This window comes from Poecile atricapillus, chromosome 32 (genome assembly GCF_030490865.1).
Source record: "Poecile atricapillus isolate bPoeAtr1 chromosome 32, bPoeAtr1.hap1, whole genome shotgun sequence".
In the NCBI taxonomy this organism is placed as follows: Eukaryota; Metazoa; Chordata; class Aves; order Passeriformes; family Paridae; genus Poecile; species Poecile atricapillus.
Genome location: NC_081280.1, coordinates 1,720,475 through 1,746,432, shown reverse-complemented (window position 1 = coordinate 1,746,432; position 25,958 = coordinate 1,720,475). Strand labels below are relative to the sequence as shown.

The window sequence follows — 25,958 nt, the reverse complement described above, 5'->3', positions numbered from 1 at the left end:
CCCTCCTGCCGGCCGTGCAATCAGCCCAAGCGCTCCCTGCACCGCTCACTGACCCATGGTCACTTGCAAGCCCACCTTACCCCAGCAGGGACGAGGCTACGCGCAGGGACGTCTCCCTGCGGCTCAGCAGCAGCCCTTTAGTCCAGACCCCCCGAGGCTGGATTATAATACAAACCGTTTGATCCACGGGCAGCAGGTTCCTCGTCTATCCCTGCGGTGAGCGCACCAGTTGAGGAGTACCCCGAGAAGATCCCGGGGCGTGCCTTGGGGAGTCCATCCCCCGTGTGCTCCCACAGGGGGATAGAGAGGACTCCTGCCTGGCTCCCCAAAACTGACACATGGAAAGACTCTAAAACTGCAGTAGTTTTAAAGTAGGTTTGATTATTTATTATTGACAGGTGCCCGGGCACACGGGGGATTGATCCTCCAAAGACGTGTGCAAATGTCACAAGGCGTACATTCTCTATTTATCCCCCAAGATATTACATATGCATAGGATTGAAAAATGTGCTTCATGCATATTCATTTCTTGGCTCCTCCCATCCCCATTCCATATGGTAATGAGCTCCACACCCCTCTGGGCATGCCCAGTTCACTCTGGTGGTCACTGAGGGGTCTTCAGGGATGAAGGCTCGGAACTGTCCAAACCCCTGGGTCAGCTCTGTCCAGCTCAGGAGCTTGAGGGCCTCTTTCATCTCAGTGTTTTTTCTTTCCTAGAGCACTATATTAAAATAGATGTTACAGCCACTATAGAGTGGAGTAAACAATTCTGATTAAGACCTTTTTGTCGAGTCTTGATCCTAATCAATCACATCTATATGTATATAAATAATTCTACATTATTGTTCTTCATGTTGAGGGACAAAATTGTGCAAAGGTTCAATTCCACCTCTATAATCCATTACACAGAAATCCTTTACAAATCCTGGGGCTGGGATTGGATCCAGCCACTCCCAGAACTCCTCTCACAGAAGGAGGTTAGAAATCCTGGGGGTCCTGGCTTGGGGGATCTTGGGGTGTAATTGGGGTGTTGGGGGTCCTTTCTGCACCTGGTGACCCAACAGGAGCTTCTCTAATAACCTTTGCCTGAAGCTCCCACTGTGCCCATGACAGGAGCCCCTGGCAGTGTCTGTGACATCCCGGCTCTTTGGCAGCCTGGGGACTGCTGGGATGTCACCCTGGAGCCCCTGGCAGTGTTTGTGACATCCCGGCTCTTTGGCAGCCTGGGCACTGCTGGGATGTCACCCTGGAGCCCCTGGCAGTGTCGGTGACCTCACTGTTCTTTAGCAGCACAGGGATGTCACCACTGGACTCCTGTCACTGCCTGTGACAAATTGGCTCCTTGGCAGCGTGGAGACACCTCTGTTGTCACCCTGGAGCCCTGGGACTGTCACCTCACGACCCTTAGGAAGATGAAGGAGCCCTGGGATGTCACCAAAGAGCCCCTGGGACTGCACGTGAGCTCACAGCTCTTCAGCAGCCTGGAAAGCCTGGGATCTGTTCATTCCTGCTCTGCTGAGGATGGATCCTCAGCAACTTGGAGGGAGGTTCCCTGATGAGTTTTACTTCTCCAGAGGCTTGTTCAGTCTTCAGCTCTTCAGCCCAGGAATTCAGTCCCAAAAACTCATTACAATTTCAAATTTCTCTAACAAGACAAGCCCCTGGGAATAATTTAATGTTACGTCTTCAATTATTTTATGGTTAATTATATAGATTTCAGAAGTGTATCCCTAGAGAATATACTATCAATTTAAAAATTGAGGGTTTTTTTTGTCCTATTTAGTTTTGTTTTCCTGTTTATAAATTAATATCAGCAATCTCCAGTTGATATTGATCCTGAGCACCTCCTAAATCACTCTGAACAGATCTGAAAATCAAGTCCCTTGATGGCTGACAATCCATCAGACTTTGTCCCTAAAGCCCCCCATCTCAGGGCTGGGGTCTCATCCAAGCCCTGGCCCCCAGAGCAGCTGAGGAATGGAGCCACATCCAGGGGTGTCCCCAGGGCTCAGGACTGGGGCCAGCTCAGTTCAATCTCTTTATTGCTGCTCTGGAGCAGGGCACCCAGGGCCCACTCAGGCAGCTGCCAGGGGAGCCCAAGCTGGGTGGGAGTGTGGCTGTGCTGGAGGGCAGGAAGCTCTGCAGAGGGATCTGGGCAGGCTGGAGCCATGGGCCCAGGACAATTGGATGAGGTTCAGCAAGGCCAAGGGCCACGTCCTGCCCTGGCCTCACAACCACCCCAAATCCCTGGCCGTGCCCTGGCCCTGATCCCCACAGCCTGTCCTGTTCCCTTCATCCCTGCATTGCCAGGGACTCTGTGGGACACGGGAGCTCTGCTGTGCCTATGGAGGGAGCTCCAAGTGCCACCACTGCACTGGGAACCACAACTCATCAGCTTTGTGTCCTTTGGGGCTCAGCAACTGGGGAGACTCAGAGGTACAGCAAGTTTCTCTTCATGGCCAACAGAAAAAATGGAAACATGATCCAATTTGAAAAACATCAAAACTCTTTCCTCAGCAATGTGAGACAACCCAGCAGCATCTGAACTGCCTGCTATCCACCAGGGATATCCATACAGGAACATTTATAGATAAAGACAGAGGCAATTGTAAGAGTGATGAACACAATTTACGTGTTTCATGATGAGTTATTTGAAGTTCTGAAAGACTGGGCAACTCCCTGAAGCTCCAAGTGTGAAGCCACTCAGTTGAGAGCCATTGGAATGCCCAGAGTGCAGCTAGAGGAGGAAGTCTGGGAGCAATGGGAAGGACATAGATGCAGCTGCTCTCGTTAAGAGATGTCCTTAGACACGGCCATTTAAACAGGAGAGCTGGAAACTCCTGAATGAAGAAGAACATAAAATAAGAGACAGAATATTGGTGACACAAATTGAGGGGAAGATCAATATTCCTTTTCCTGCCATTGTACAATTCCAGGATATTCCTGCTTCCTCCTGGTGGGAAAAAATTTGACATTTTCTTGAAGTACTCAGCTGACCCAGCTGATGAGATGTGCTCGTGCACCTCACAAGCTGCAGGTCCCCTACAGCCCTGGAGGGCTCCTGTCCCATCTGCTCTGCTCCAGTCTAAAACAGGGACCAGCATTGTCCCAGGATCATCAGAGAGCTGAATGGGAAAGGATCTCAGCAAGTCTGCAGCCCAAGGTGTCAGCAACAGGCTCAGAGCAGGTGGTTCAAGGCTTGATTTGGTCTGGATTGGCAAATGCCAAAGAACAGGGAGGGGGCAGCATGTCAGCACCTGGCTGAGCCCATGGGAACAAAGATTTCCTCCTGTGCTGGCTGCTGTCCCCTCTTTCCCCTTGCCCCCATTGTCTTTTGTCTCCCCCCAGCCCCCGGTGAAGAGCCTGGCTCTGTGTTCTCCATCAGCTCCTCGGTGGCACTGCCAGGCTGGGATGAGGAGCCCCTGAGCCTTCCCTGCTCCGGGCTGGACAAGCCCAGCTCCCTCAGCCTCTCCTCAGAGCCCAAGGGCTGCAGCCCCAGCTTGGAGGCCCTTGCGTGACCCTGCTCCAGCTGCCAGACATCTTTCCTGCCCTGGGGAACCCAAGGCAGGCCCCAGGGACCGGGATAATGCATGTCCTTGATGTCCTGCTCACACAGCCCCGGCCCCTTGTCCCCGTGCCAGGCTCTGGGCTGGATCCTGTGCAACATCCTTAGGCTGTGGCTCCAGGAGCAGCGGGGGGATAGCGGGGGACAGGGGACCCCACTGGGCATGAACAGTGTTGGACTTCTCTGGGGGGGTCAGTGTGAGGGGGGGCTGGGGCAGAGTGACCAACGCAGTGACCTCACACAGCCCCCTCTGATGTCACAGCCTGCTCTGTGACGTCACACAACTGGTCTGTGATGTCACAAACCACTCTGATATGTCACAACGCCACATCGTAATGTCACAAACACCTCTTTGATGTCATAGCCTGCTCTGTGATGTCACAGCCTGCTGTGTGATGTCACACCACTGGGCAGTGATGTCACAAACCACTCTGTGATGTCACACAGCCACATTGTAATTTCACAGCCTGCTCTGTGACGTCACAACTGCTCTGTGATGTCACAGCCTGCTCTATGATTTCACATCCAAATCTGTGATGTCACAGTCAGTTCTGTGATGTCATATGTCCACCCTGTGATGTCACAGCCTGGCCTGTGACCTCACACAACTGGTCTCTGATGTCACAAACCACTCTGTGATGTCACAAAGCCACATTGTTATGTCACAGTGAATTCGCTGATGTCACAGTCACCTTTGTGATGTCAAAAACAACTCTGTGATGTAACAGCCTGCTCTGTGATGTCACACAACTTGTCTCTGATGTCACAAACCACTCTGTGATGTCACACAGCCACATTGTAATGTCACAGCCTGCTCTGTGATGTCACATCCTGCTCTGTGATTACACAGACTGTTCTGTGATGTCATAGAATGCTTATTGATGTCACACCTGAACCCTGTGATGTCACACAACTGATCTTTGCTGTCACAAACCACTCTGTGATGTCACACAGCCCCATTGTAATGTCACAGTGGATTCTGTGATGTCACAACCTGCTCTGTGATGTCACAGCGCATTCTTTGATGTCACAGCCCGATCCGTGACACAAAAGCCTTCTCTGTGATGTCACTGCCTGCTCTATGATGTCAGACCCCCACCCTGTGATGTCACAGCCTCCTCTGTGACATCACATGGAAATATGTGATGTCACAGCCCACTCTGTGATGTCACTGCCTGCTCTATGATGTCAGATCTCTACCCCGTGATGTCACAGCCGTATCTGTGATGTCACAGAGAGATCTGTGATGTCACAGAGAGACCTGTGATGTCACAGAGACAGCCTATGATGTCACAGCAGCTCAGTGACCTCACATAACCCACTCTGTGATGTCACAGCCCACTCTGTCACCTCATGTCACCAGATGATAAATTGTCTACCCCAGGTGAGCACACACTGCTCCTTCTCCAAACCCACTGGCCCATGGACACCACACAATGCCCATTGTGGAAGGAGGGGAACTGGAAGTTCTCCAGCCTCAGTGTCCTGCCAGCTCAGCCAGGCCCACTGGAACATTGGGCTCCAGCACCAGCAGGGACCAGCAGAGAGAGCCCAGCACAGAAGAATGCATGTGGAAAGGGGAGGGGAAATATGTTCATCATTTTGGGCTCATGATTACCATATGTCTGTTTAGTCTGGGACAATCCATGAATGGGTGTGTGCAAAATACAGAATAGAAACAGAAACTTCCCTGTGCTCAGCATGCCCGGCTTTGGGAGGAGCTGTCCCCCCGAGCATCCGGCCACATAAAGAATGCTGCTTCTCAATGCTGCATTGCTGCTGAGGAGTTTTTATTTTAGGGAATTTTGGGCACACTCCCAGTGCCAAGGAAAGCTGTGTCTGCTGCTGTTCACAAACAGAGAAGGGCTGCTGGGAGATGTGGTGGTCAGAGGCTGCCTGGGGTACAGTGACCATGGAATAATCGAGTTTTCAATATTCTGGGACAGAAGGAGAGGCAGCAACAAAACTTCTACACTGGAATTATGGAGGGCAGACTTTGGCCAATTCAGGATGCAGATTTGGGGAGAACTGAATCAGGTACTGATTTTTGTAAGGGAAGCAGCCCTTAAAAACAAAGGGGTCCAGGAAGGATGGACACACCTCAGGAAAGTAAATTTAAGGGGGAAGGAGCAGCCTGTCCCTGTGAGCCAAAAGATGAATCAGTGAGGAAAATTCCTGGCCTGGCTGGGCATGGAGCTTTTTCCAGGAACTCAGGGAAAAGATGTCATGGGGTTACTTTACCTTTAAGAAAGTTAAAGTTGCTGGGGACTGCTGGGAGTCTTTTCTCCTGACCAATTATCAGTCATTGCTGAGAATTGACAGCAGTTTTAGCCATTGAAAAGTGGAATGAACTTGTGAACCCCACCTTAAAGTGTACAACCAGAAGTCTGTGGTTCTCTTTGTTTTCTGGCTGTGAAAGGTAGCAGAGCTTCGGCCTCTCGCTCTCTGCCCAGGCCACGTGGCCGGGCGGGGGCCGGGCTGGGCCTGCCGTTCTCCCGGCCGGGAGATGGGGCCTGCGGGAGCTTGCTCCGAGCCAAGCTGGGCCAGGCCGGTTCCTGGCTTGGCTGCAGGTTTTGCCGTGATGGAATTTACCAGAAAACTGTCGAGTAAAGAAGGAGAAGAGCTCTAAGCCTGCTGCAAGCAAAGACGGTGACCACGCTCTCCAGAGCAGCTATGAGGAACTTTTCATTGCAGACAGCTCCAGCTCCTGTTCAGCAGAGATCACCGAACCATCTACAAAAGCTTGGGCAAGATTTTAACTCTTTCTTATCCAGATGAAACTTGCGGATTAATCTTTTCATCCAGAGAGAGAAAAGGAGAGTGATCAACATGAAAAGAGACTTTATAAACTACTAGTGGCAAGAAAGAAAAGAAGCTTCAAGAAAGGTAGAGAATTAAGAAGATGCTTTAATTAAGCTGAAATATCTTTCTGTTAAAACTATGGGGATGGACAATGAAGTCCTGAAAAGAACTCCTTTAATTCATGATGGAATATGGGGAGGAATAGAGTGTTCAAAGTGTAAATTTGAGTAAAAAGTAGAGTAATTATGGTATAGTGAAGTGCTGGGAGATTTGAAGCCTTGAGAGGCAATGAGAAAACTGTTTTCTAGTGAAGCTCACAGAAACAGATGAAGAATACTTTTTGCCTTTGAATAACTTATCCTTAAAAATGCTATCCCTAAACATCATGACCCATAACACATTTCAGAGTGATGTGGAATAGGAGGGGTGGGCTTTGATAACAGCAGCTCTGGGCAGTTGATATCAAGGAAACGGAAAACTATAACAAAAATAGTTTTCTTGTGTGAAACTCCATAAATTAACAGAAAGGAACTTCTGTTTCTCTACAGAGACTGGTAAAAAGACTGTAGAAAGAATTAAAACTGTTTAAACCATCAAAGTTCTAAAGTTTCTGTCTCTGTTGTCATGTGAACAAAAGAATAGTGGGCAGTAAGAGAAATGAAAAGGTTTTTCTGGAAGTTTATTCTGGTGTTCTTATTATTGTAGTTTGTCAATAAACTTTCTTTATTCCTTTTAAATTTTATGCCTGGGTTGCTCTTGTTTTAATCCATATCTCACAGCAAGAAATAAGTAATTCTTTTTCCCCTTCTGTTAATTACTGGTTTAAAACCACGACACACCTATAAGTGGGCACGAGACCGAGGGGTGGATTTAACCATGGACAGCATTTCTCAGGTTATTCATGACTGTGAGACGTGTGCCACGATCAAGCAGGCCAAGCGGTTGAAGCCCCTCTGGTACGGTGGGCGGTGGTCCAGATACAAGTATGGGGAGGCCTGGCAGATTGACTACATCACACTGCCCCAAACCCGCCAAGGCAAGCGCTACGTGCTCACAATGGTAGAAGCCACCATGGGATGGTTGGAAACCTACCCTGTGCCTCATGCCACTGCCCGGAACACCATCCTGGGACTTGAAAAGCAGATCCTTTGGAGGCATGGCACCCCTGAGAGGACTGAGTCAGACAATGGGACTCATTTCAAGAACAGCCTTATAAACCCCTGGGCTAGGGAACATGGCATTGAGTGGGTGTACCATATCCCTTATCATGCACCAGCAGCTGGGAAAGTGGAGAGGTACAATGGACTGTTAAAAACCACCTTAAAGGCACTGGGTGGAGGATCTTTTAAAAACTGGGAGCAACATCTAGCAAAGGCCACCTGGTTAGTCAACACCAGAGGTTCCACCAACCAAGCAGGTCCTGCCCAATCTGAGTCTTTGCATGTAGTAGATAAAGTCCCAGTGGTACATGTCAGAGGTCTGCTAGGGAAGACGTTTTGGGTCAATTCTACCTCGAGTACAGACAAACCCATTTGTGGGGTTGTCTTTGCTCAAGGACCAGGTTGTACATGGTGGATAATGCAGAGAGATGGAACAACACGATGTGTACCACAGGGAGATCTGATCATTGGGTAAAAGGTTACTGCCATTGTCTGTACATTAAACCATGCAGACCATTAAACCATGAAATAGAAGGAAACGTGTAAGTATTGAAGGTATGAGCAAGTGAAAGATGGTGTTTTGAGTGAGTAAAATGAGAGAGTGGGGAATCCTGCAGCTCTCCAGCATGGGGGTCTGGATTCAGGAGCTTGGTGTGGGGCGTGACAGGGGCATGATGGATATATTGCTTGTATTTTTTGGGTGGAACGGAGGGGAAGTTTTTATGTATGTAAATGTGTGCAGAGTTAGAATGTTAGTTTTGGCTGTAAGTCGATGATATGGGGATAAGGGGTGGAATGTCCTGGGTTGATTATGATGTTAAATTGTATCCCCATTCATCCACCTAACCCAGACACAGGTTTTGAATTCTTAAAATTTCATCTAAGACTAAAAGTGAGTGGAAAAGAAGCACCAAGTCTGTTATCATAGACTGTACTTGCTCACGCCACATCGGGAGTTTTGACTACAGCACAGACAGACAACAAAAGACAGATCACCTTGGCTTTCCAGATCCTCGGAAGGACGCGATGCACAGACACACACCACTGGAGCCGGGCTCTGAAGTAGGAATACAGCAGCTAGTTAATCTATTTCTGGAACAATCCACTGGGGACATGAGGTGTAAACTCCAAAAGCTTTGGGAGGAGGATGGGTGAAACTTAGAAGCCTTATTGGAAGAGGCATGGAGAGTTTTCAGCAATTGAGAAGAGGGATATAAGCAAGAAATGAAGAAGCTAGTAGCAGTGGTACAGGAGAAAGGAAAAGGGAAAGGAAAGCACGGACAAGGACCACCCAAACGAGGCCCATCAAGCCTGGGTAGAGACCAATGTGCGAACTGTGGAGAATTTGGCCACTGGAAAAATGAGTGTCCAAAGTGGAAGTGAGATGGCCAAAAGAAAGAAGGGAAAGGAGGAGTGGTTGCAGTCACACATTCGCCAGAAGACTGAAGGGGACCCAGGGAGTCCACCCCAACAGACCTGCTGGTTATAAAAATGAAACTGGGGAAAAAACAAAAAGGAAGAAGTGTTGCTGAAGGACACAGAATGATTCACATGGACACATCTCAATGGTATGGCAAAAAAGAAAAAGTAACATTATTTTCTTACTCCAGTATTTATAGATTCTTGATAATGACCAGGTATTGGAGAACCAAATCACAACCTTCCCTATCCCACTAGTCATGCAAAATGTCCATAAAAAATCGTTTCTCAGAAGGAATATGATAAACAACTTATGTTTACCCGACTCTCATGAGAAAGTAACTGAAACTATGAAAACATTATCAGAAGGTTAAATCTTCAGAGTGATAAAGCAAAATTTTTGGTTGAAACTGGAACAACTTACTTAGTTTTAAATAAGGCCTTGATAGCTTCCAGTTAGGAGAACTATATTATGGTCAAAGGCTGTGGTAGTTTAGCACTTAGGGAAAGAAGTGGGAAACAGGCACAGAAGTGATTCCTGTGAGAGAGGCTGTGGGGAGTTCCTTCTGTGCTTGAGATCAAGCCAATAGCTGGCCAGTTCTGACAACTGACAGCATTCTGCAGCACTGCAAAGTAACTTCACCTTTGTGAATGGCACCTTTTAAAAAGCCAAGGCCAGGAACTGGTCTCTTTCTTTGCAGCCTTGAAAGGCAGCAGAGCTCTGGTGTGGCTGGCCCCGCTCCCCCGTGGCCTGTGCGGCCTGGGGGGGGCTGGGCCGGACCCCAGCTGCTCCAGGGGGGAGATGGAGACTGCGGGATCCCCCCCAGGCCAGGCCAGGCTCTGCTGCGGTGCTGGCTTTCCCGGGAAGCCCTCCGGGTCCCGTTCCAGCGGGGTGGCCAAAGCCCTTCCCAGGGGAGCCCCCGGCCCCCAGGCTGGGCCAGGCCACGGCTGATGACACTCGCCAACGCCCCCCCTGCCCCCCGGCCCGCACAGACAGCTCCTGAGAGCTGGCACCAGCCACACCTGAAATCCCACACCACCACTGCCTGCCATGGCCTGGGACAGATTTAACCCTTCCACTACACAGAGGAGACCTGCAGACTTTAATCCTCTCTCCATGAAAAGAAAAGAACCAAGTGACACGTGAAAAGACAACGTGAAACATCAAAGTCAGTAAAAGAAGGAATCAAGCCTCAGATGGAAGGAGAATGAGGAAATGCTCTAATAAGCTGAAATATTCATTTGGTAAAGCCATGGAGATGAATAATAATGTTCTGAAAAATAACTCCTTTAATTCATGAAAGAGTATTGGGGGATTGAAGTATTCCAGCTGTAGATGTGGGCAAAGGTATCCATTGATGAAGCCAAGCAGATGGTGGAGTAGCTGTGATCCCATGAGAGCTTGAACAGAGAGAGAGGGAGATGAGAGATGAGAGGGAGATGAAGACCCTTTGCCCCCAGGGAGAGAACAAGAAAACCTCTATTCTCAGAGATGGAGAGAACTTCTACCTTTGAATAACTCATCCTTAAAATATAACCCTTAGCTCATGGCCCATGAACACACCTCTGAGTGGTGTGAAAATGGGAGGAGAGGGCAGAGTTTGTGACTGCCATTTGTAGAAATGAAAAGCCACAAGAAAACTGCTCCTTTTGGAGAGCTCTCCATGGCATGAGAAGAGAAAACTCCTCTCCCTGCACAGACTGATGAAAAGACTATTGTATAGTTGGCACTGCTTTAACATCCCAGGTTTTGTATCTGCCGTGTCACTTGGGAAAGGAAAAGTTTGGTTTGGGAGGAGGAAAGGTTACTGGAGGTTTTATGCTTGTTTCTTATTCTTGTAGACCTGATCATAAAGTTTTTTATTCCTATTCAGTTTTAAGCCTGTTTTGCCCTTCTCCTAATCCATATCTCACAGCAAGAAAGAAGGAAGTACTCGGGTGATTTTAGCTGGAGCTAAAACCCACCACACTCAGCCACTCCTGACAGGACTGGTGCTCCAGACCCCTCAGCAGCCTTGTTGCCCTTCTCTGGACACGCTCCAGCCCCTCCATGGCCTTCCTCAACTGGGGGCCCAGGACTGGACACAGCACTCGAGGTGTGGCCTCAGCAGTGCTGAGCACAGGGGAAGAATCCCTGCCCTGCTCCTGCTGGCCACACCATTCCTGACCCAGGCCAGGGGCCATTGGCCTTCTTGGCCACCTGGCCACACTGCTGGCTCATGTCCAGCCTGCTGTCCATCCGTGCCCCAGCTCCCTTTCTGCCTGGCCGCTGTCCAGCCACTCTGTCCCCAGCCTTGAGCACTGCAGGCCTTGTTGTGGCCAAAGTGCAGGAGCCGGCACTTGGTCTTGTTCAACCTCACCTTGTTGGCTTTGGGCCCTGGATCCAGCCTGTCCAGGTCCCTCTGCAGAGCCCTCCTGCCCTCCAGCACATCCACACTCCCACCCAGCTTGGTGTCAGAATGGTTCCATGAGGCCCTGGAGTGTCACAATGGTCTCCACGGTTCCATGACACTCCGTGGAGTCACAATGGATCTTTGGTTCTTTGGGCCCTACAGTGCCACAGTGGATCCTTGGTGCTTTGGGCCCCAATTGGATGATGATTTTGTGAACCCTGCCTTTTACCCTCCCCAGGATATCTCTGATTAGCTGATACTTTGTTCCCTCCCTTTGAACCGCCTCCATATTTCAGCGGTTGCATGCTCGCATTTTGACTCTTTTGCCCCCAAGATTCCCCAGAGCAATAAATCCTCTAGTATGCCATGCAAAAGACCTCCCTCTCGTCCTTGCCCCCTCAACTTCCAGAGGGCCACTTCCCTGAGGAGGACTTCCCTGCAGCCCCTGTCCAGTGGACCAAAGGAGGGTGAGTGTACCCCAAGTTAGGCTGAGGGTGCTCACAAGTTGTGGGAAGGGTGCATCGCTCCCTGGGGGTGCTGGAGGGGGGCCACAAACCTACAGGCCACAATAGTTGGCTGTGGAAAGCACCCTGTCCCTAAGACTGGCCCTGGAACTTTTATCTTTAGTTTGTTAAGTTGTTTCTTTTGATGCAGGGGAGGGTGGATTTTTGTTGTGCTGGCAGCTTAACATCAAGGAAAATGGGAGTGAAATTGTCAGCACAGCAGAGAGGGACCTGTTTTCAAATTTTGGGTACCCTGGAGGGTGGTGTAATAAGTGGAATTGATTTGCGCTAATTAAATTGTAACTGTTATTAAAGTTATTATTAGAAGCAACCAAAAGAATCAGTGTTACAATGCAGATGCACCCCTTTACAGATGTTACCTGTTAAAACTGAGGTACAGGATATAGTTTGGAAGATAAGTGATGTCCCAGGATGAAAACGGCCCTGAGATGGACAAAATTAGAACAACTTTAGGCATTGGGCCTAAAAATCAGTAAATATCAGACTAATGAGTAGACTTACATAACAACGTGTAGTACACACACACAAACCTGTAAGGTTATCCAAAGGACAATGAGGAAGAGGAGAAGCCTTCACCAAAAGACCCCAAAAAGAAGACTGAAGACCCCCTAACAACAAGTGGAGCATGTGCCATGAAGAATAGTGACGTAAAATCAGAAAAATCAGAAATGGGAGGAAACTTATGGCAAACATTAATGAATATGTATAAGCATAGAGTATACAAGTTTAGCTTGAAGTGCTTTGTTTTGTACGTGAGGCAGGGTGGGAAGCCTCCGTACCCCAGTCAGTTTTGTACGTGAGTTGGGGGAAAAAACCCTCCCACTTGGTTTTGCTTATGCTTTAATCATATTTAATTACTGGCAGATTATATATATATTTGTAATTTTTTTGCTAAATTGTATTCTTCTACTAAACTGTATTCTTTTATACCAAATTACTATACAATTTACTAAATTGTATTCATTTTTATTTAAACTGCCATTAACCCAAAGGACCTAGTTGTCAAAATTCTAATTTCATTTACAACAATGCCATGGCTCTGTGTGCCAGGAGCCAGCAGTCAGTGGGGCCCAGGGATGCTCCAAGGGACTTGGAGTTTTGTTTCTGCTCCTTGAGCAGCTCCTTCACCCTTCCCTCAGTGCCTGAGGGTCCTGGGCTCAGCCCCAAATCCACCCTGGGGTTCATTAAAATACAGAAAGCCTCGGGGACTCTTTCTCTTCCTTCCATTGTGTTCAAGGCAAAGCTTGTGCAGCTGCTTGGAGTCAGTTTGGGGTTCTGTTAAGGAGGAAGATTTGAAAATCCACCACATTTTTTAATTTTTTTTTTTTAATCAATGGCATATTTTTAAAAATTTACAGTTCAGAGAAGAGGTGGCAGAAGCATTCCCCAGGTGATCTTGATGCTGAATGTCTCCTTAGGAGGTCTGGGCACAGAGGAGAATGAGCCCCTTGTGGGCTGCCCCTGTTTGGACAAGCTGCTCCTCACCCCGAGCCTCAGCATGTCTGACATCGCCCACCTGGGACTGACATCCTAAAACATTGAAAACATTTATTCTTTTTCTATATAATTGAAATATTATTATTTAATAAAATTATATTTTTATAATCATATTATTCTGCATTTTCATTACCTAATTTTATATTTCCATAAAATAATTGATAAACTTTTAGCAACTAGAACAATTATTGCTCATTGGTTCTAAGTAACACAATTCCCTTCATTAATTAATTGACCAATATTTCTCCCTCTTTATGCTAATTAGTCCTATTTTTTAGCTCTTTTGTCATCTTTTTTACCATTTCTTGAGGGTAAAAGGGGCCACTCTGCGCTCAGTGGAGACATTTCTGGGGCACATTTGGGGCAGTTTTGGGTCAGGGGAGGGAATTCAGAGAGAACTTCAGGGTCTGGAGGACGCTTGGGGGAGCCGGGTGAGCACAGGGAGGGCACTTAGGGATTCTGTGGGACGATTCGGGGTCCGGGGCAGCACCTGGGGGTCCAGGGGGGCACTTGGAGGTCAGGGAGGGGAATCTGGGGGCGCTTCGGGGTCCGGGCGGGCACTTGGGGGACTCTAAAGGAGCTCTCTGGGCCGCGGGGGATGATGGGAGTTGTAGGCGCGGGTATCATAGGGTGTAATGGCACCGCGGAGCATCACGGGAGTTACAGGCACAGCGCCAATGGCTCTCGGTGAGGCGCGGAGCATGACGGGAGATGGAGTCACGGCTGGAATGGCGCTCTATGTGCGCCGCGGAGCATGATGGGAGCTGTAGTCCCGGAAGTGGCTCGAAGGGGCCCATGGGGCTCCGGGAAGACACTTGGGGGACACTTTTGTGTCCGAGCCGTGGCTGGAGGAGCTCGGGGGGAACGTGTACGGCTCGGGAGCAATTGGGGGGAGCCTGGAGAGCTCTAAGCGGGCTCTTTACGGCGCGGCGCATGGCAGGTATTTTGGGAGAGGGTCACGGCAGTAATTTTAGTCTCGGAACTCTGTTCTGAGGGGCTCAGCGGCCGCGGGGAATGACAGGAGATGAATTCCCAGAAGTGGCTGCAACGGGCATCTGTGGGGTCGGGAGCATTCAGGGGATCCGGGGACGCTTTGGGGGTCCCGAATGGGCGCTGGGGGCACTCAGGGATCCTGGAGGGTCTGGGGGACACTTACGGGACAGATGGGGGCGACCCCGGGGTTCTGTGGAGCGCGGGGCATGACGGGCGTTGTAGTCCCGGCTGCAATGGGGCTCTATCGGGCCGCGGGGCATGACGGGAGTGAGAGGCAAAAAGGAAAATTGGTGCCGACTGTTGGCCCCGCCCCGAGTCCCTGATGCCGGGCGGTGATTGGCTGAGGGCGGTGATTGGCGGGAGCTTTGGCCAATAGGTGATGGCAGAGGCGGGAACATCACATTCATCTCTTCCAGTTCCTCCCAGTACAGCTCGGTTCATCCCCAGTACAGCCCAGTACAACCCCACTGCTCCTCCAGACCTTCCCAGTACAGCGCAGTTCATCCTCAGTACAGCCCAGTGCAACCCCAGTGCTCCTCCAGACCCTCCCAGTAGAGCCCAGTCCCTCCCAATACACCTGAGTTCATTCCCATTCCCTTCCAGTTGCCCCCAGTGTCATCCATACGACACCCCTGTGTCCCCCAGTTTTCCCCACAGTGTTCCCAGTGTCCCCAGTTTGTCCCAGTATCCCCCAGTATCACTCCCAGTATGTCCTGGTCTGTCCCAGTATGTCTCAGTGTACCCCCACAGTCCATCCCAACCCACCCAGATTCCCCCCTCAGCATTCCTCATGTTCCCAGCTTGTCCCAGCCCTCCCCAGTATCACTCCCAGTATGTCTCAGTGTCTCCCACAGCATTCCCAGTGTTCCCCAGTATGTTCCAGCCCTCCCCAGTGTTTCCAAGGAAACTTGAACTTCTCCCAGTTGCCGTGGCACCCAAACCCATTCTCCATAACTGGAGTTGCAAACCTTCCTGATGAGCTGCACTGGAGCAGAGGGAAATCAAGGCAGAGCCACGGTTTGTGATGAAACCTCTGGAGAATTCAGTCATAATCAAACTCCAAAGTTCCTGATGCCATTCATGGGTCCCACTGAGGGACACGGCTGAGAAAGTGTCCCCAGGTTCCAGTTAGAGCAGGAAATGGGAGGCAGAGATGACAGGTGGGGACAAAGAGAAGCCAAGTCTTGGTGCCCTGGGCCACAGCAGGGTCTGTGCCAGCAAGGGCTGTGAGGAGACACCTGGTCCTGAGGCCCTGGGGCCTCCTGGCACAGCCCCAGCAAGGCTGGCCACTGTCACCCCCTTGTCCTGCCCTCAGCATCCCCCCACATCCCAGGGGCCTCAGGGATCTGCTGGGACGAGTCCCTGGGGAGCCTTGGCCAGGAATGGCCCTGGGGGGCTCCTCAGTGCTCCCAGGGACTGCAGCTTTTTCAAAGGACTTGGGGCTCTGCTCTTGCCTTGCAGTCTCTGAGAGGTTTGTGCACTCATGGCCTCCAATTATCTGCTTTAATTAGTCTCTTGAGAGCCTTTGTCAGTAACAACACTCCGTGGAGCTCATCAATGCCTCTGGGTGTTTCAGTTCTTTAAGGTACTTTCCTTTCTTGTTCCCACACTGGGACTCTGAGAGGTTTCTGGGCAATCAAGGCCTCCAATTCTCTCCTCCAAGGAGCCCATGAGGAGCCTGTGCTGGGGCTGGACCCCAGTGGGACCCATTAATGCTTGGAGACACTTGGGGTTTTCTTCTGACTTGGACTCCTGGAAAAGTTTGTGCAATCTCCTCTCAGGCTCTGGGGTTCAAGGGCTCAGCATCAAATGCACCCCGGGGCTCACTGGGCTCCAGCAAGTCCTGACAAAGCCTGGCTCTGCCTGCATTTCCCTCTGCTCCAGGGCAGTTCATCAGGAAGGTTTCCTACTGCAGCTGTGGAGAAATATTTCACAGAGCTTCTAAGACAGTCTGAGAAATGCACATTCCTATTTTAAAGAGTGACTTTGGATGCTTTTATCACTTCTGTCATTGGAGAAGAGGTGACAGCAACATTTGGAATTGATATTGACCCAGGGTCTCTCCTCAGGAGGCCTGGCCTGCTCAGAGAAGCTGTGCCTTGAGGTGTGACCCAGAGTGGGGAACCTTGCTCCACATTCTCCATCCTGTCTGTCCTCCCTCACCTGGTGCTGGAGTCAGAGACACAGAGTGTGTGCCCTTATCTCTGATTCCTGGCTCTGACATCCAAGAAAGCACTGAATGTCATATAACACCATGAAAACAACTGTTAAATAGAAAAACTGAGAGTATGAGTGTGTAAATTATTGAGTTTTCTTAAGTCACTGGGTGAAAAAGTTTAAGGTTTAAACTAGTTTAGAAAACAAAAGACAAGATGGAGGATCTAGGGTGTTGTCTCTTCTTCATTTTTCTTCTTCTTCTTCTTCTAGAGGTTTTTGGGTAGCAGTGATTGGATAAAAAGTGCCGCAGTGCAGCACACAGGTGTTGGGTCATTGGGTCACTAAGGAAAATAATTTACTTGGCGTTTGTTAATTGGGTAAATGGACATATAAAAAACCTTGAAGAAGTTCTTTGTTAGCCATTTTGCACCTTTCTATCTTAGTGCACGTAGCTCCTTGTAGCCTGTATCCGTGTAATGTAGAGAAGAATAAACAACCAAGTCCCAACAAGAGAAAACCAGCTCTCATCAGTTTAAGTCTGAGGGGGAAAAAGAACCCAACCACAAGTGTCCCATCAGGACACCCTGGGACCTGCTTTGCTTGCAGAACTGTTGCAATGCAGCGTTGGTGACCTCAGGACCGGACCAGCTGGGAGTTCCGTGGCAAAGAATAAGGACGGGCGTGACTGGGCTGCCTGAAAATAAAGAACTTTAATAACAGATAAAATAACAAAGGGTGGAAGTCGTACACGGTAGGGGGTCAACCTCAGGAGACAGGGCAATGGGTCAAAAATCACTATATATATATATATATATATTACACAAGTAACCAGTCATGAAGGAGAGCCACAAACACCACCATATATGTCAAACATACTTCTCCAATCGTTAACAAGAACTCCAAACATAACCTTATACAGAACTAACAGATTAACATAACTCCACCCACAATCCTGTTCTCTTTGCCAGAACCTCACTTGATGTTTCCCACAGCCTTCAACCAATTCTTAACTCTGACTGCCCAACTCCCACAGAGAACTGGCTGCACTCAGGTAAAGAGGGGTTTTCTCCTTTTCCTTTCCTTTGAAGCCATGGAAAGCTCCAAAGTTTTCCTGCTGAGAACAGACATACTCGTCAAGTGTGTGCCAAGCCCAAGGTGCCACCAATGAGGTTCCCGTGCCCTAGGGCAGAACCCTGCAAGGAATGTTCTGGACCTTTGGACTGCTTGGTTCCACGAGGCCTCGCTCTGTCACAATGGACTTTTGGTTCCATGAGGTTCCACAGTGGATATTTGATTCCTTGGGGCCCCACGGTGTCAGAATGGTGTTTTTGGTTGTGTGAGGTTCCGTGCTCTCAGCAATGGTCTCCTTGCTGCTGAGGTGTCACGATGGAGCCTTGGTCTCATGAGCTTCCTCAGTGTCACAATGGTCTCCTTGGATCTGCAGTGTCCCAGCAGTGCCTTGGCTCCAGGCGGCCCTGCTGTGTCACAATGGAGCCTCAGTTCCATCAGGCCCCACAGTGTTTCAAGGAAACAAGGGTTGCCTTGGTTTCACGTGCCCCAAACTGTCACAGGGGTCTCCTTTTCCTGCGGCAACCGGCAGCAAACCCCAGTGCCAGGGCCAAATGTGTGGGAAGAAGGAGGAGGGGGGACATTTGGAGTGCTGGGTTTTGCCTTCCCAGGTCCCAGTGACGTGGGATGGGGCCCTTCTGTCCTGGAGATGGCTGAACAGTGGCCTGCCCATGGGAAGGGGTAAGAGACAACAACCTCTGTGCATGGAACAGCAGCAGAGAGCCAGGGCAGCAGGCTGCGTTTAAAAGAGTGTCACCAGCATAGGAAACATCAACCTAGGACATCAACCTTTTCTTGAAAGCTGCCATTTGAGGGCAATCTTTTATACAGAACTGGACCACTGGGAAAGACAACGTTCACTTTCCTGGTCAATTTTAAAAGGTTTACTAAAACAGTCAGTAGGAGACAAAGACAATAAAGCAAAGGGTTAAAAGGGCCGGGTGCTTGGCGCCCTGCCAAGAGCACCCCTGGTGTTCTGGAAACACCCTTTATATCCCATTTCTATTGCATCAACTTGATGGGAACTGACAGTGGTCAAAGAAGAGATTTTTAGGCTTCAGGCATTCGCTTGAGCCTGTGTGAAACAAAGTCACACAAAGTTCTCACTCTGGCCTGAGAAATCATAAGGAGGAATCCAAACAGTCCTTGGGGAAGGAAAACAACCTTGGCAGGTGTTGTTTGAATCTTTGTTGTTTCCTTGCAAGAAACAGTCAAGGGGTGTTGTTCCTAATTGTCCAGTGCTGGTGATGTGTTGGTTTAATGACCAATGAGAGTTTTACCTCTTGGACCTTCTCAGACCTGTCTATAGAAGAAGATCTGGAATAATAAAACTGGCTCTCTTGTGCTGCCCAGAAGAGAGTCCCTGTCATGCTTTCACCAGTCCTAATATAGTGTAACACAATTTGATGTGTATTCATAGAATTAAGGTATATTGAAACTTTTCCATTAACTACTTTACATTTCCCAGGAACTGTTTAGCATGGCCACTCCTTGGGTCCACCTTTTTACAGCATGCCTGCTTGTGGTTTTAATCCTCTTCTTCTCACCTTTGAATTTGGGCCTTGGCTCCTTCTTTCCACAGCCGCTGAGTGTTGATGGCAGCAGGGTCCCCATCATCTGTTCACTGGAGTTATCCCAACTGAGCAGACAGTTCAAACATCCTCTATCGACTGTTACAGCAAAGCCATTGGGACGTGATACATAGAGCATTCATCTTCATCCTTGTGAAAAGCTAATATTATAATATGTACCTATAACAGTGGGAATATGAATCTGGGGAGACACGTGATGTTTTTAGTGGGAGTAGTGAATTGGAGAGCACCATTCCTAAAGCACAAGAGCCCTGTCAGAGGCAGCCCTGTCCCTGCAGTGCCCCAGCTCTGCTGCCCCACAGCTGCTGGATCAGCAAGGGCAGAGCCATGGGGGAGGGAAATGCACAGGGACTCCTCCTGGGAGGGACCTCCGGAGGTTTCCAGGCCAGGCCAAAGCGCAGTCAGTGGAGAAGGGACCCAGGGATGGGCTGTTTGTGTGCTCTGCCGTGGCAGGAGGAGATGCAGAGCTGCACAGACACCCAGACCATGTGGATCCCTGCAGGAGCTGATCTCACACAGCGGCTCCCAGGCCTCTGCTGCTCGCTGCTTGCTCTGTTTGATGTTCCCTGGTGGTTACAGCGAGCCCCACACACACCAGTGCAGTGTGCTCACACACCAGTCTCACCAGTGCCTGGGCCCCCAAAGGACACAGGCCCTGATGATTTCTGCTCCCCACTCCAGTACCTGGCACTTGGAGTTCCCTCGGTACCCAGAGCAGAGGGAGCTCCCTTGTCCCACAGGCTTCTTGGCAATGGAGGCTTTAGGAAAATGCCACAGCCTGTGGGCATCAGCTGTAAGCCATGGCCAGGGATGGGCACTGACCATCAACTTTCAGCAAAACACCTTGATCCTTGTAAGAGATGGTCTGAAGATTCCCTCATCTGTCTCTCAACCGTCTCCAGGACAGAGACTGAGACCCTGAATATCACAAGGGACTTGGTTTAGGGGTTTGGGCCTAGCTGAGGTCAATTTGTGCTAAGTGATTGTTTGCAGGTGGTTACACGGTACACTGCCCTCGTTCCTGCTGGTGAGCAATGACTTGCAAGACGTGGTTTGCTCTGTACCCTACACCTGCCCCTGGTGCAATGGAATTCATCACAATGATCATCAATCTCCTCTGGTTTTGGCCCTGTGCCCCTCGCTTTGTAAAAGACTATAAAATCACACCCAAAATTTACCTTTCTTTGAGATCTCCCCAACGGACAGAAGACTCTGCATCGTTTGATGGCTGAGCAGACTTTGACGTTGGTAGCTATAATCCCCTTACTCTCTTTTCCTTATGCTTTGCTTTCTCCTCTTTTCCCTCTATCACATATTAGTGTTGATGAGCACTCAATAAAGTGTGTTTTGCTGTTTAAGTCCTTGGTTTGCTGATAATCTTTTGTACTCTAAGACCGAATAAAAGAACCACATCACGAATCCCACCTTGCGAATCATGACAATTGCCCAGCCTTTCCCTTCCTGGGCTCCTTTCTTAGACATCCCATGGGAAATCTTGCACATTCCCCAAATGCCCTTTGTGGATTTCCATCATGAATCTCAGACCCTGAGGCAGAGCCCCCCATGCTCAGCTGGCAAGGTCATGCAGGAAAGCTCCACCACTGAGCCCCTTGGGGAGTCTTTAATGAGGAGGTGGCAGAACTTTGCTTGAAGTAATTTTTTATCATTTGTTTTATAAATTGTAGTGGCCCTAAAATATCATCTACTGCAGCCCCCTTGCTGTGGGAAGGCACAGCGACCACTGGAACAGATGGTCAAAGCTCCTGACCTGGAACACTTCTTGGGATGGGACATCCACTCCCATGGACAACCTGTTTCCATCTTGTCAACCTCATCATAAAATATTTCTTCTATCAAATCTGAATTTATCCTTGACCATTTTAAAGGCTATGACCCTTCCTCTGCCACTACAGGCCTGCAAAAGATTTCAATTTTTCTTGGACCATGACCACAATGTTTCAATCTGAAAAGACCTTGAAAGGACACAAAAATCTCACAAGATCAGATCAGGAGGCCTCAAGCACATGACCCATAGAGATTGAGGGCCCTGGGCTCAGTGGTGTGAAGACTGAGGGCTGGAGTAGCCTGAGAGGGCTTGAAGGGTGGCTTCAGAGATGGTGGATCTCTTCTTGATTATATGAAACAGCCTGAGAAAGAACTAATGTCACCCAGATCACCTGGGGAGATCTAGACAGGACCCAAGAAGAGATGAATTTGTTTCCCAGGACAGGGCTGTGGTGCAACACGTCCCCCAGAAGGAGTGTGGAGCAGCCCAAGGCTTTGTGTGGCCAGGCAGAGGCAGGCAGGACGCAGAGCTGTCAGCAAAGGAAGGGCCCAGCGAGCTGGGGCAGCCGGGGGATGACGACAGCCTGCAGGGCCAGAGGCGCAGGGCATGGACACCGTAGGGCAGCCTGGGCTGGAGAGGGCACAGGGATGGGCAGCAGCTGCAAGGCCCTGCCAGAGGCAACTTGTGCAGCCCTTTGGCCATGGCTGCTGGCCCTGGGCCTGAGCCATGAGGAGGAGACAAGTGACCCTGGCAGCCCTGGGGCCTCATTGCCTCCTTGTCCCTGCTCAGCAGCCTGGCAGGGGCCGCCCCATGGTGCTGCCCTTGGCATTGCACATCCCCACATGCCAGTGGCCCGGGAAGAGCCCTGAGCAATGAGGGAGGGACAGCATCTGCCTTGCCAGGGGCTGGGGCTCAGCCCTTGGCCCTTGGCACTCCTGAAACACATCCAGCTTTGCTCAGCACCACAGACACCTTTCCCTTGCTTGTCCCCACCTGTCATCAGTGCCTGCAGTGTTCTGCTCTCCCTGGAACCTGGGGACACTTTCCCAGTCGTGTCCCTCAGTGGGACCCATTAAAACTTCAAGAAACTGTGAACTGAAACTTTAAATTGGAGTGCCAATTTAACTTGTAGTTCTTGAGAAGTTTTTTGAACACTCTCTCAGGGACTGAGTCTGGTGGAAACAATACCAAAGCCCTGAGAGGGTCATTAAAATCCTGGAGCTGTTGCTGAGCTGGGCCGAGCTCCTGGCACAGAGGCAGCTCCTGGCAACCAAGAAGAGCTTCAAAAAGACATTTCTCCTGATGAGCAGCTTTTCTCCCAGCCCAGGAGGGCTGAGGGCACTGCCTGCAGCTACCTGGGTGCCTTAAAGCAACTGGAAGGACAAGTCTGAGCTTCTTCATGGAGAAATGCTCCCAACTGCTGGCACAGTAAGTCTCTGGCTGTGGGGATCTCCTAAAGCTGCCCCATGACAGCACTGACATGACTGTAGGGATGGCTCTGCTGCCGTTTGTGGTTTGGGGAGGATGTGCTGCAGAGCGGGGCTGCCCTGGGCACCCTCAGAGGGACAGGGCAGGACGGCTCCTGCTGCCAGGGACGGCTGCAGGGGCTGAAGCTGGGGCTGCAGCCAGAGCTGCCCAGGGCTGTCCTGCAGAGCAGCTCCTGCAGCCCTGAGGGCTCTTTGCCAGCCCAGGGCATCTGCCACCTGCCAGGGGCAGCTCTCAGCCTGCCTGGGAGCTCCCCGTGGGCGGTGGGGAGAAGTTGGAGGGGGAAGGAGCGACCCCCATCAGGGCAGATTCCTCCTGCTGTGGAGATGGTGCTGCATGGCCAGGGCTGCTCTCGGCTTTCTCCTAAAGGAAAGGGCAAGGAGCTGTCAGCTTTGTCTGTGTCACTGAGACTCCTGCACTGTCACCCTGGGCATCAGCAGAGCTGCCTCAGCTCTCCCTCCCAAAGTGCCTCCTCAGCCTCCTCCAGCCACAGCCAGCAGCAGCAGCACCTTGGCTTGCAGCATCTCTGTTTGTCTGAGCTGCCCTTAAGGCCCTGCTGGCAGGGAGATGGCCCTGGGCAGTGCCTGTGCTGGGAGGGGTGTGCAGGGCAGAGCTGAGCCCCCAGGGCTGGGCTGGGCTCGGGAGCACTGGCAGGGACAAGGCTTGGATAGAGAGAAACAGCTCCCAATAGGCACAACTCCAGGCAGAGAGCCAGCCCAGCCCTGGGTATCCCTCCCTGTCCAGCTGCACAGAGACAAAAAGATGTCTAGGGAAAATTATTTTGAAATTGGAGCTTTTGAAAAGGCTGCATTATTTTTCAAGCATGTTTTATGTTTAGCCACCCTGAAACACAGGGAGGTGTAATGAACAAAGGGCTCCTGTGTGAGACCAGCAGGTCTGAGTGCCCTGGGGCACAGGGAGCCCTGATTTCCCTCTGGGCTCCCCAGTGCTCAGGCTGAGAGCAATGCTGAAAGAGGATTTCTGCCCCTTCATAGAGAGGATCAGTAACTTAGGAGAAAACTCCAGCTCAAAAATATTAAAAAGAGCTGAAAGAAATTACCCAAAGAAAGAGAAGTAATTTTAAGTAAATTTGTAAGAAAATAGCATAGAATTGACTCAAGGAAATTTGTCCCAGCTTTTCAATGTCTTCTTTCAACAGTCCACCATGTCCAGAGTGAAGAAATGTCCAACAGCAGCTCCTTCAGCTACTTCCTCCTGCTGGCACTGGCAGACACGCGGCAGCTGCAGCTCCTGCACTTCTGCCTCTTCCTGGGCATCTCCCTGGCTGCCCTCCTGGGCAACACCCTCATCATCAGTGCCATAGCCTGCAGCCACCACCTGCACAGCCCCATGTTCTTCTTCCTGCTCAACCTGGCCCTCACTGACCTGGGCTGCATCTGCACCACTGTGCCCAAAGCCATGCACAATTCCCTCTGGGACACCAGGACCATCTCCTACTCAGGATGTGCTGCACAAGTGTGTCTGTTTGTCTTTTTCATCTCAGCAGAGTATTTCCTGCTGACCATCATGTGCTACGACCGCTACGTGTCCATCTGCAAACCCCTGCACTACGGGACCCTCCTGGGCAGCAGAGCTTGTGCCCACATGGCAGCAGCTGCCTGGGCCAGTGCCTTTCTCAATGCTCTGCTGCATACAGCCAATACATTTTCCCTGCCCCTGTGCCAGGGCAATGCCCTGGGCCAGTTCTTCTGTGAAATCCCACACATCCTCAAGCTCTCCTGCTCCAAATCCTACCTCAGGGAACTCGGGCTCATTTTCCTAAGTGCTTTTCTCTATATTGGCTGTTTTGTGTTCATTGTTTTCTCCTATGTGCAGATCTTCAGGGCTGTGCTGAGGATCCCCTCTGAGCAGGGACGGCACAAAGCCTTTTCCACCTGCCTCCCTCACCTGGCCGTGCTCTCCCTGTTCCTCAGCACTGGCATTTTTGCCAACCTGAAGCCCCCCTCCATCTCCTCCCCATCCCTGGATCTGGCAGTGTCAGTTCTGTACTCGGTGGTGTCTCCAGCCCTGAACCCCCTCATCTACAGCCTGAGGAACCAGGAGCTCAAGGCTGCCCTGAGAAAATTGATGACTCTGTATTTTCACAAGTATTAAACTCTCTCTTTTCTGCTGCAGAGCCTTTTGAATGTAACTCTTTGTAATCTCTGCCTTATTATTCCCTGTTTGTGCATTTATTCATCGGTAATTTTTTCTACTGTTGTTGTGTGTTTTACAAATACTGTAGTATTAGTTTTTGTATTTCTACATGAATATCTACCTTTCTTTTGAAACACAAAGACCTGCAAGAGGTCTGTTCCCTGTGCATTTAAATAAAAACAAGTGCCTGCCCTGACCTGTGTGTCCAGGATCATTCCTCAGTGCTTCTCTGGCTCTGCAGTGAATGATTTTGGGTACCTTAACACCTCAAGGGTTAAAGGTTTGCAGGTTAAATGGGCTAACTTAATGCAGTCACTGCTGTGGAAAGTGTTTTATGTTCAGCTGGATGTTGTATTAAATGCTTTTCCCAAGTTCCTTGGTTCTCTGTACTTTGCCAGTAAAATTCTGTGTGGTTTTCACCTCTGAGCTCCGTTGGTCAGAGCATGGTGCTGATATCAGCGAGGCTGTGGCTTCAATGCCTGTGTGGGCCATTCACTTGACAGCTGGAATTGCTGGTCCTTGGGGGTCCCTTGCAACTAAGAATATTCTTTGCCTCAGTGTCCCTTGAGAATATCTGCTGGGGGTTTGTCCCGTGCACCAAAGGCAAGTCAAGGAGCCTTTGGTTGCCGCCATCATTGGAGTGTTGTGGCTGTTGCAGCCCCGCAGGCTCCCAGTGGCCTCTTGTTTCCGTCAGGCCCTGCTGGCTCCCGCTGGCCCTTGGTTCCATGAGGATCTGCAGGGTCCCACAGGTTGATGGCATTTGTCCTTGCTGCCCCTCACATCCCCCTGCCCCACAAACAGCCCCGAGCCCCCTGTGAGGGACAGGCCCTGCTGTGCCAGGCCTGGGCTCAGGGCTTGGCCTTTCTGCTGCCTCCAGCCAGCCAGGGCTTGCTCAGCATTGCAGTTCCTGCTCACAGCCTTTGGCTCCCTGCAGTCCTGGCCTCCAGGATCTGCTCTCCCCACTCCCTGGGGAGCCTTTGCCACTCCCTGCCCTCACTGGGGCCACTGATGCTCCAAGGGACTTGGACTTTGCCTTTGGACTCCTGGAGCAGCTTCTTCACCCTTCTCTCAGTGCCTGAGGCTCCTGGGCTCAGCCCCAAATCCAGCGTGGGGCTGATCCAAGTTAGAATCATGTCCTCACTTTCATTAACATCAGTTAATGACAAGCTCCTGGTTTCATTACTCCCCATTTTGGCCCCAAATTCCCTTTTTCTTAGACACAAAATGAACCTTTTTGGCTCCAAATCCCTCTTTTGGGACCAAACTGTTCTTTTATTTTTTGCCTAACTCCCCTTTTAGGCAGGAGACTCCCCTTTGTTTTAATCCAAACTCTCACTTTAAGGTCCAAATTGCCACTTTT

The 25,958-nt window shown here is 50.3% G+C and overlaps 2 protein-coding genes across 4 annotated transcripts in view; both read left to right on the top strand.

Annotated features, from left to right (window-relative positions):
• Window positions 1–25,958, top strand: part of LOC131590198 (olfactory receptor 14C36-like) — a 595,201-nt gene that overhangs the window by 111,489 nt on the left and 457,754 nt on the right. The gene's annotated exons all lie outside the window — the stretch shown is intronic.
• LOC131590196 (olfactory receptor 14J1-like) lies at window positions 11,714–24,905 on the top strand. Of its 3 annotated transcripts, none has more exons than XM_058860108.1 (2): window positions 11,714–11,806; window positions 23,601–24,905. In XM_058860108.1, exon 2 carries the CDS (start codon window positions 23,624–23,626, stop codon window positions 24,554–24,556), a length of 933 nt encoding a protein of 310 aa, XP_058716091.1. In that variant the 5' UTR covers window positions 11,714–11,806; window positions 23,601–23,623; the 3' UTR covers window positions 24,557–24,905. The 3 variants fall into 3 exon arrangements, with proteins under 3 accessions (XP_058716091.1, XP_058716088.1, XP_058716090.1); XM_058860105.1 differs by lacking the exon at window positions 11,714–11,806 and adding an exon at window positions 14,106–14,300; XM_058860107.1 differs by lacking the exon at window positions 11,714–11,806 and adding an exon at window positions 22,297–22,384.